Genomic DNA, 10,519 nt, shown 5'->3' with positions numbered 1-10,519 from the left:
AAGAGAGTCAGTAACAGCAACTCAGCAGAAGACTGTGGTCTTGGGCCTCCCTCGAAGGAACTCAATTTGCTGCTATCAAAAAGCCAACGGCATATATGATTCACTTTGCTGTACACCTGAAACTAACACATTTTAAATCAACTATATTCCAATAAAAAAATTTTTTTAAAAAGCCAATAGCACATGTAAGGGAAATTAGAAACCTTCCCTAAATGTAAACTCCTCAACTATGTGGGCTAAGAAGACACCAACATCAGCCCTTCACTCTACACCCTATCAAACTGTGCCAAACTTAGACAGTAGTGCTTCATCTAAGTTTGCTTTCAGATATTGGTGGTAATAGGGTCCAGGGGCTCCCTTGATTGCACAGGTCTTCCCAGGATTGTGTCAACATAAAGAAGGATCCATAGCACTGTGTCCTGCAAGAGGTGGCAGTGCCCATACCATGTGGCTGCCCTGTTTGTTTGAATGGGACGTGTTCCCACACTGACATACACCCCCATCCCCGTGGACCAGAGATCTCATTCAAAAGTGAGGATGCTCTCCACCTCCACATATAATCAAATGGACTTTCCTCCTTCTGCAGATACATAGAATATGCCTCCTACTCTCACCTCCATATAAAGATCTGACCCTGCTTCCTTACAAGATATATCAGAAGTGGACACTCCATCTTCTACAGTAGGGAGGCAGATGGCCTCTTAAGGTTTTTTGGAGATAGTAACCAAACAGAGATGCCTACCACTTCCTTATCCTCTAAGACAATCCACAACCAAGGTGAACTTGAAAAGACCATGAAGAAGGAAACAGAAACAGCCTTGGTGACCACCTCAGCTGTTGAAAGGCTGATCAGCTGGTGAAATCAGCTGGACTCAATGCTCTCCTCCCAGCCGCCTTGTCTACCACCTGCCTCCAGGCCTGTTCCCCATCCAGCCCCTCTGAGCTTCCCTCTCAACCACTCTTTTCTAAGGTGTGAGCTGATAATACGTGAACATGCCTCCCCACCACACCCCAGGCCTGCCCACACAGAAGAGTTTCATAGGAACTTCTATAAACCATAAGTCCTCCAAGAACTCTAAAGACTTACTTTCCAGCAGAATTATAGAACTCTCAAACAACAAACAGAGACATTTTGAGCATTCTGAAAACTTAGGCCAAGTGGGAATTTACTTGTTCAGCCAACTCTTGAACCAAGCACCAAACTCATTTTTGCACATTTCCCTTATCAGGCCATGATACCAGAGCAGGAGAAATTCTACTCCTTTGAATAACCATTCCCACTGCTTCCAAAGCCAGACTATGTCCTGCCAAGTGTAACCCATATTCAAGAACCATCTGCTTTAGCAATACAGGAAGCCACCAGAGGGGTATGCTTTAGATAATCCTGCAGCTCTGCCGGCCAAGGCTGCTTCTGGGGAGGGAAGGGATGCTGCTGTTTGCCAGCTGCGGTCCCCAAGCTCAGCCCTGCTGAATCTTGTACAATGCACCAGGTAGAACTAGGGCAGAGGCCACTGACTCGGTCAATTACTGACCCCCTCCCACATGCCCAGACACCAACAGGCAGATGTCAGAGGAGTCCCTAGGACATGACAGTTCACCTTTCGTGTGGCTCACCTACAACCCCACCTGAAAAAGAACACCTGGAGAGATGTAAAAGCTTTATCCTATCCAGTGCCATCAACCAACCACACTGTGTGCCTGTGCCAGCTGAGGCGTGCATTTCAGTTTAATTCGATGAGAAACTTGTACCTGAGCAAACAATATAAGCAAAGGTGTTCAAGCCAGCATGACATCTGGGGACGAGTCTGCTTCTGAGATTTAAAGCTGTTCTCTTGCCTGTGTCATCAGGCAATGACAGATCCCCCTCTCCCCAAGCCATCACCTTCCCCCATGACCGGCAGTTTTGTTTGGTGGTTCTCACCACCTGGGAAGATGTTGTCCCTCACTCTCTGATTCGTGAACCCCACTGGAGGTGGCAGAACTCAGGGATGGTCTCACCAACTGATGACCTTTCTCAGGCTCCACGAAATGAGCTCTGTCCACCTCCTACTGGACATGGACACTTGTCCCCAGGATCCTAGGAATTAAGCATTCTGTTCCATGATCCTGTTCATCCAGAACCAGTATAAGATCTTTTAGGCCAGGCAACAGAGATTTCTAAATTCAGCTAGATGAGTCTGCCTGCGGTGTTTTTCAGCAAGCACCTCCACGAGAAAAATGACTCCAATTAAGCATAATTATTAGGATTTAATAGAGCCATTTGTCTATCTCAGTGCCTTTTTTCTATTCCAAGCCCCCCAGTTTTCTTTTTCCCTCAATTGGGACTCAGCGCAGTAAGTTAAAAGTATACATTGGTTGATCTTTATTGTACGTACAGTATCTGTCTTATTAAATTGAAATCAAATGCACATCTAGGAGAAAGTTCATTTTAAGTACCAACTCGCAGAAAAACACTCACAGGCGTAAACAATAAGCGAAGCCAGTACGTTGCTGAGCAACCATGGGGATGGGGGGCAGGAACTGAGCTGAAAAGGAAGGGATATAGTTTTCTGAAAGAACGGGGTAAGCTCAAGGGTGCAGATCTTGGTAGAAGCTGCTCTGACTTTTTGTGGCATCTCCCACCCTAAAACAGGCATTGGGGAGGAGGGGAAATCTAATTATACATTAAATATAATCAAAACAATGTTATATACATACACACACACACACGTGCACATGCAAACATTTTTCTCCTGGGAAATATTGAACACACTAAATAAATACAAAGCCTTTCCAACTATTATGAATGTTAAAGAGGGTGATGGGGTTGAGTGTATGTGTGTTAAAATGCTATTTCTTGGATGGTCTCCAGCCCCTTGGCTCACTTGACTCTTTCCCCCCCACCACCCTTTCCCTCCTCCTCTTCCTAGGACAAGACAAGCGCTCTGAGCCTCAGCAATGTGGCGGGTGTGTTCTACATCCTGATTGGAGGACTTGGATTAGCCATGCTGGTTGCCTTAATCGAGTTCTGCTACAAATCCCGTAGCGAATCCAAGCGGATGAAGGTGGCATCGTCTTCCCAGGCTTTTTCCTAACCTGTTCTGTGATACAGCTGGGTTTCCTGGGCATCCTTTTACTAGAAAGGGTGGGGAATGATAGGAGGTTGAGGTCAGCCTGAGGAAGGGGATGACAGAAAGCTGTTATGAGGAAGGCGACAGGGAAAGAGGCAGTGGTGAGAGAGGAAGGAAGCTGGCATGTGTCAGGGTATACATAAGGCCTGAGAAAACAAATGCATCAGCCAGAGACGGTGGGGTGAGATGAAAAGTTAGGGGCTAAGTGGGCAGTCAAGCCAGTGTGAGGCAAGAGTGATTGCTAACTGAAGTGTAGCGCCCAAAACAGGGGCAGGGGGATTCCTCCCTCTGCAAGGTGTATGATCTTGCCATGCTCAGTGAGGTAGGTCTTTTCTTAGCCGCCATAATGTAAAGTGGACATTGGTAAAGAGTATCATGCCCCGAGAATGGTAAGCATATTAATTAGATGACCCCAAGCTACATCAAATATAGCTAAAGGCAACTAACTGGAAAAGAGAAGAACTATGCAAGATATGAGAGCTGTCCGTAAAACATGAAGACTTTTCAGGGCGGAAAGAAAACAGTTCTGTGGGGTCCCAAAGTACGCGACAAGAACTAATGACTAAAAGCTATGGAGAGCAGGTGTGAACACAGTAAGTGAGAGCTACTTTTCTCTCAGAGCTATCCCAAGATAGGATGGGTTATCCCAGTAAGTAGCAAGCAGCTCATCACTGGAGGTATACATGTAGAGGCCAAATAATCCTTGACAAGGATATAGATTCAAGTATCCAAAAGGAGTCTGGATTAAATGACCTCCAAGGCCCCTCACATGTCATCACTTAGCTTCAATAAGAAAATATTTTTGGAAGGAAGTGTTCTTCATTGAGCAACGCCATAGGCAAGACAGCATGAGGAGGCAGAGAGGACTAAGACACAACCTGTAACATTCAGCATTTTCAACAAAGGGTGACAGAGAAAAACTACCCAAGCAACCAAACTATGGCATAGATAAGAAGGCCTGTAGGGTTTTACAGGAGGGAGAAAACAGAGAAGGCTTCCAGGAAGAACCAGAATTTAAGAGGAAGGACAAGTGGGATTCAAACCAGCAGAAGTGGAAAGAAGCACAGTCATTCTGAGCAATACACCCTAGGCTGTTACCTTGAGTTGACTAAGAGGACTCATCGGTAGGATTTGCTCTCCTAGACTGTGCCCTAAGAAGCCCTTTCTTCTACATGCCATCCCTCCCAGGCTCAGCATACCCACCGTTGGATCACAGCCTACTAACCCCCTTCCTGCCTTAGGCATCTGCCCTGGACATACCTCCAGGGTTTCTCTTGGAGAAGACATTACTGGACATTTGCTTCCCCTGTTTGGAAACTCTGTACCCAGTACTGTACACAGGGAGTGGCAGTTGGGGGCGGAGGGCCTTCTGTCCTGGCATTCAGCATTTCCACATCATAACTCTAGTCTACCTCCCCCTCCCAGGCAATCTGCTCTCCTACATACTTCATTGTCCAGCCACCCACCTCGTGCTTTCCACCCATGTGCCTTTATGCAGGGCAATCCCTCTCCAGGTCTTCTGTCCCATAGGACCCATTTAAAAGGCAACTTCCCAAGATATAACAAGGAATAATTAAAGGATGGTAGTGTGATTGTATTCAGCCAGGGAACCTAGGGACACCTCCATCCTACCCTTGACCAGCTCATTCAAATCCAGGTCCTCTCAGAAAGAAAAAAGCACAGCAAAAGCATGGGCCTCAGATCCTAAACCCAGTGTAGACCTCCAAGGAGCTTGGCTGGACACGACAAAGTCTCTTAGAACCTAAACGGCTTTCTTTGCCTATTCCGTTCAAAACATAAGCCTAAAGACTCTCCTATCTTACTCTCCAAAGTGAGGAAAGTTTACTCCAGAGGCAGCAAAGGGGAAGCGGAGCAGAACTAGGTAAGCACAACCTTTACAACCCACCAAAACCTTCCCCAGGGCCCATGACCCAAAGCAATGTCCCAGGATTGGCCCAATACACCTCACAGGAGCTACCCTAGAACACAGTGCCGGGTAGGGTCTAAAGCAAGGCGCTGGAGACTGAACATCTCAGCACAAATCTTGCCTGCTCCACACTAAAGTGTGTCATCTTGAACAGGTTTCAATAGCTCTCTGATCCTCCATTTCTATAAAATGGGGCTAGTGCTTGTACATACCTTATAAAATTGTTGCGGATTTATGACAAAAATTGATATAAAGGGCTCTGCAAAATGCTTGGGCCATAGTAAGCCCTCAATAAACAATAATAACTAGAATTCATAATAATAATACTTTATATTATTATTAGTGGCCAGCTACAGCCTCCTTAAGATTTTCCTCTTATAGCCCCTACTTACATGTCCTAGGTTTTTTTAAGCTATAGAGATTGTGAGTTCCTTAAGGTAAGAAGCTGTGTCTGATTTCCCTTTGGACATCCCACACACATAGGGTAAGTATTAGTAAAATTATTGTGGAATTGTATCCCAAGAAAATCTCTTGGAGGATGAGGTGAGGCATTGGGAGGAGCTGCTGTTAGGTTAAGCAAACACAACCATCAAAACCACCCAGCCTGAAAGCACACACAACGTCATCCAAAGTGCTTTTGTTCCCATCCGTTTGTACTCATGAGATCTGCTGAGACCAGGCGACCGCAAGCAGGAAACCTGGACTTCCAGACCTTCCTATGGGATGACCACATCCCACTAACCATCGTCAGTGCCACGTGGTAATACCGGGGTGGCTAACAACTGAGATGCTCTTAAACCTGTACCCTGTTAACCTTCACTGCTGAGGTCATAACATTCAGGTGAAGACAAGAATCCTTATAAGAGGCCACCGAGTCATGTCTTAACTTCTGGGAGACATTCTTACCCTTCCCATTCCAAAGAAGGTATTGAATTTCTTGGGAACATCAGGATCTCTTGGAATCATTAACGCAAGGTCTTTTACCACAGTCTTCTATAGTTAATTCCACTGGTTTGTATGACTTCTGCCCAACCCACCGAGGCTCCTGATAGAATTTTTAATCTTCCACCTGCAGAAAAGATGCCTCTACGGTCCTTATGAGTCAACCCAGCCCTTAATTTTCAAAGCTCCATCAACTCCTTTCTTATCCAAAGGAGATAAGTTAACACATTCTGCTTGCCTCTCAGACTGTCCAGTTTTGCAGTTCTCTTTATTTTTCTGTACTTTGCCTTCTCCAAAGGCAGATTAGCTCTTTTCAGAAGGGCCGCCTCACACAGAGGACCGCATTGATGGTGTCCAGGGCCTTTAGCAAGAATCTTCCACTTGCTTCTTTCCTTAATCACAGTATGTGGCCAACTCTTAAGGCCTTGAGCTCCTAAACCTAGTTCACAATCAGCCTCCTATTTCCCAACAATGTTTAAGGAGTTCATCCCCACTCCATATAAAAAAGAGAAAAAAGAGAGGATGAGGGGGCAGAAAAGGGAAAGATGGGGAGGAGGGAGAGAGAAAAAAGGAAGGAAAAAAGGAAAGATATCTTGTTAGTAACTTCCATGTTCAAAGCGCTTCACATACATGTTCATTAACCCTGTGCTTGCAGTTCTACAGATGAAAAAATAGGGGTTCAAAGAAGCTAAGTAGTTTTTCCAACAAGGTCACGCAAGCTCAGAGCTAGAGGAACAGGAACTAGACCTCCAGCATGGCCACGGCAAAGCCGGTGTTCTTGGTACCAGCCAAGCCACTTCTCGTAAATTTCTCTCTCCTCCCCAACCACATGGCAACAGATATTTTTTATCACCTGCTGCATCCCGTCAAAACCCCACCCACAGTGCAGAGACAAATTAAGATGCAGACCTTATCCTTAGGTTTGCCTGATCTAGTTGTTGAGGCCATCCACGGGATGGGATCCTTTGCTTGTGTGTTATTGAGACCCTTTCCCCTTCGATGTCACACAAGCAGGACACAGAGCAAGTGTCACAAGGACGGTGGGGCGGCACCCTGCAGGCAGTGCTTCCACAAAGACATACCGAGCACCACTGCCTGGGAGGCATTGCTCAGCACTGGGGATACAGTCACGAACAAACCGGACACAGCTTCTGTTCTCAGGAAGCCGAGAATTTAACTGGAAGACAGAAACAAGCAAATATATATATGTTCAATGAGTATTTGAAGAAAAATGCCCAATGCTGTCAAGTCCTGATTTGGGAATGGGGTCTGGGGCAGGACAGAGAGGCTTCCCTGAGAAAGTGATATTTAACAGACTTGAAACAGGAAAAGAATTAACCAGGGGAAGATGGTTGCCACCAAAGGATGCACAAGTATCACAGACCCAAAGACCAGAACTCTTGCCCAGAAATGAGAGGAAGGCCAGGGAGACTGGGCACACGAAGACTGAGGGAAAAGGAGAGCATGGGAGAGCTGGGGACTCAGAGAGGGACTTCAAGCAACCACAACACTTCAGTTTAATTGAAACTATCACACAGTAGCAAAAATATAAAACCCAAGACATACTCCAAATTAAATAAAGTCTCAGACCCCCTTTCCCTCCCCTCTGGCCTGGCAAAACAGACAGGAACCTGAGCCCTTAGCTGATATTAAGGACAACCAGCATATTTATTATTCACCAACTTGCTCCCCCAAAAAATAATCCCCAGCTGCTCCCACCCCCAGGAGAACCACTGACTTTTCATAATTGTAGTGGCTGTGCTGACATGGGCTGTGTTGAAACCACTGCCATCTAGGCTTTGCACATTTCCCTGGAATTAATGAGCAGCTGAGGGACATGGTCAGACGGGGGCATTCTCCACAGCAGGCGGTCCCTCTGGCTCTCAGCACGCGTGCTAGGTTGAGGTCATCACCAAGGGCTGTGGTTTTATTAGGCTGCTCTGTGATGTGCAGAGTCTGGGCAGACTTTTCTCAGAAAAGCAAGTAGCTAAGAAGTTAGGATATAATCACTGTTCAAGAAGTGAGTCTCTGAAGCACCAACTTTGAGGTTGGACTTTTCACTCACCCTTTTCTCCCTGAGTATCAGTTTCAAAAACAACAACATAAGGAGGAACTTGAAGAATGGCTGACATGTCAATGATGGACAGGAGAGAACCACAGTTCCCAGAGGCAAGGGGAAAATGACATCAGCTTATAACCATTTAGCTATGGGGGCAGGAGGACCCACAGTCAGGAGGTCATCAAAACTGTAACTTGAAGCAAGTCAATGACAAGTCCTCAGTTTCTCTATAAACTGAAAGCAACTAGATCACTGTGCTTCCACCTTGCTTGCATATTAGAATCGCTTGGGAAGTTTTTAAAACTCTGGTGTCCAGGCCACATACCACACCGATTAAGTCAGCATCCCTGAGGTAGCTCTCAGGCATCAGTGTTTTTTTCCCAAAACACCCCAGAACCTGCGGCCATGTTTGAGAACTAATGAATTAGTCATCTTTAACAGTGCTTCCCACTCCGATTTTGACTCTATTCATCCCTTCTCCTGAGGTTAGAAAGAAAGCCAGTAAGCAGGTAATCCCCACCACCCATGGAAGCATGGAGTCATTGACCTCTGAAAACCCATCAGCTTCCTTGAAAACCAATTCTGAATGACGTGAACTTGGAGAGCTTTAGCCACGTGCCTGGCTAAGTTGCCTCAGATGTTGATAGGCTCCAACAGATCATGCCACCAAGCTTCTCCTTTACGGTAAATTTGTCAAGTACCACCAGCTTCCATGGAATATTACAGAAATACGTGAGAACTTTTGAGAAACAAAGCCCAGGGTGATCTGTGTGAACTTTAAACTTTTTTTTAATTAAAGGGGTGTAGCAAAGAAAAATCGTACAAGATAGATATTCCAAGCTAATCCATGGAAGTTTCCACACTGCCCACACACACAAATAAAAAGTTATTTTCAACATTTTAAAAGTGAGAATAAGTAACCATGAATTCCTCATGTTTTCTTTTCACATTTCCCCCATAGAGCATCACAGTGGTATTTTTGTGACCTTGACCTAGAAGAAGGCTATCCAGGTCACACTTCCTCTTCAGTGCAGGACAACCAGGCAGAATGTAAATAAATCACATCCAGGAGTTTGAAGAAGAGACAAAATCCATGTGGGTGGAGCATCATATGGGGCAGATCTGTCTGCATCATGGATTTTTTAAAAGAACGAATATATTAAAAAATTGTCAGAACTGCCAGCAATAAGAGGGTCCTCCCAGCATAGTATAGCAGAAAGAATAACAATTGGGTCAAAACTGCCCTGTTTATGCCCGTGAGGCCACAGTAGGTTGACTGACTTCTCTGATTACTAGAATCATGCCAATATGCAAAGGAGAAAGCCATCAGCTTTTTGAGAATGGCCCTATGTGTTTGGCTTTTCTTAGACAAATTCAGGGATGTCTATGGGGCCTCTAACGACATGCTAGGCACTCTGGCAAGTAGCTAAGTATTGAGAAGACATGGCCCTTGCCCTTCTCCAGGCAGTGAGCTCTCTTAAAGGAGACAGAAGTTACATACCTGAAGCAGAATCATTGCAAGCGAATGTATAATGTATGCATCCTGGCAGGGGTGGGGGGCAGGACTTGCTGGGGCAGTCTAAGACAACTTCAAGGAGGTAGGAACAAACTGAGTCTTGAAGGATGGGTAGGTCGATCTTAGAGAAAGAAACTTCTCAACTCATAGACCTCTCAACTCATTCTCCTTTGTGTTGATTTTCACCAAAAGACTAAGCCCTACTTCAAAATTTCTATAGGCATCTTTCAACGGGATGTTGGAAGTGATAGGAAGAGGGTTTGGATTTCATGTCATGAAGTTTCTTTCTCCAAAGGAACTCAGAACAGAACACTTCCTCTCATCTAACAGGATATGGTTCTAATTACAGATTGTGGTCTTGAACATTCTCTCTAACTCATCTGATCCTGGGGTGATCATTGGAGTTGTTGTCACATCTAGAATTCCAACATTCTAGAAGTCACAAGCTTTCACAAATCAGTAGCATTGATCTGATGTGTCAGTTTAGACATACAGGTTACATGTTCTGATGGGAACAGGTGACATGCAGATAATGATCTTTGGAATTCATTCTCATTTTCTTTAGCACATGCTTCTTTCCATACATTATGCTGACTGTGTTAATCAGACAAGTCCTACATTCTCATACTGCTAGAGGTAGGATAACATTTTTCCAGAAGTAAATCAGAGGTGATTTTAAACTTTCAGCTAACAATGATACACCCTCAATTTTTTGTCACATTTCAACTCATTTTTCATACAGTATAGTACCATTCTTGCCGATAAAAGTCAGTAGGTGCATAGACAATTGCATTTTCAAAAACAAGGAGATTTAAAAGGTCTAGAGAGATAAGGAAACATGCACAAGGTCACACAACTAGTTGATGTCAGAACCAGGACTGAAACCCAAGTTTCCTAAACCCCATTTCCAGAGCTTTTCTACTTGTTTATTATCCTCAATACTACCATGGATCTTTAGAAATCAC

General features: G+C 44.9%; 1 protein-coding gene across 4 annotated transcripts in view; it reads left to right on the top strand.

The window, feature by feature from the left end:
- The window catches only part of GRIA1 (glutamate ionotropic receptor AMPA type subunit 1), a 303,977-nt gene that overhangs the window by 292,596 nt on the left and 862 nt on the right, over window positions 1-10,519 (top strand). For all 4 annotated transcript variants that reach the window (XM_057730393.1, XM_057730417.1, XM_057730408.1 and 1 more), the window contains one exon: window positions 2,910-3,044. In XM_057730393.1, coding sequence (XP_057586376.1) covers window positions 2,910-3,044 — 135 coding nt within the window. The remainder of the gene's footprint in view (window positions 1-2,909; window positions 3,045-10,519) is intronic.

Source organism: Hippopotamus amphibius, chromosome 1 (genome assembly GCF_030028045.1).
Source record: "Hippopotamus amphibius kiboko isolate mHipAmp2 chromosome 1, mHipAmp2.hap2, whole genome shotgun sequence".
Lineage (NCBI taxonomy): Eukaryota > Metazoa > Chordata > Mammalia > Artiodactyla > Hippopotamidae > Hippopotamus > Hippopotamus amphibius.
This window is presented reverse-complemented; position numbering and strand designations above follow the sequence as displayed.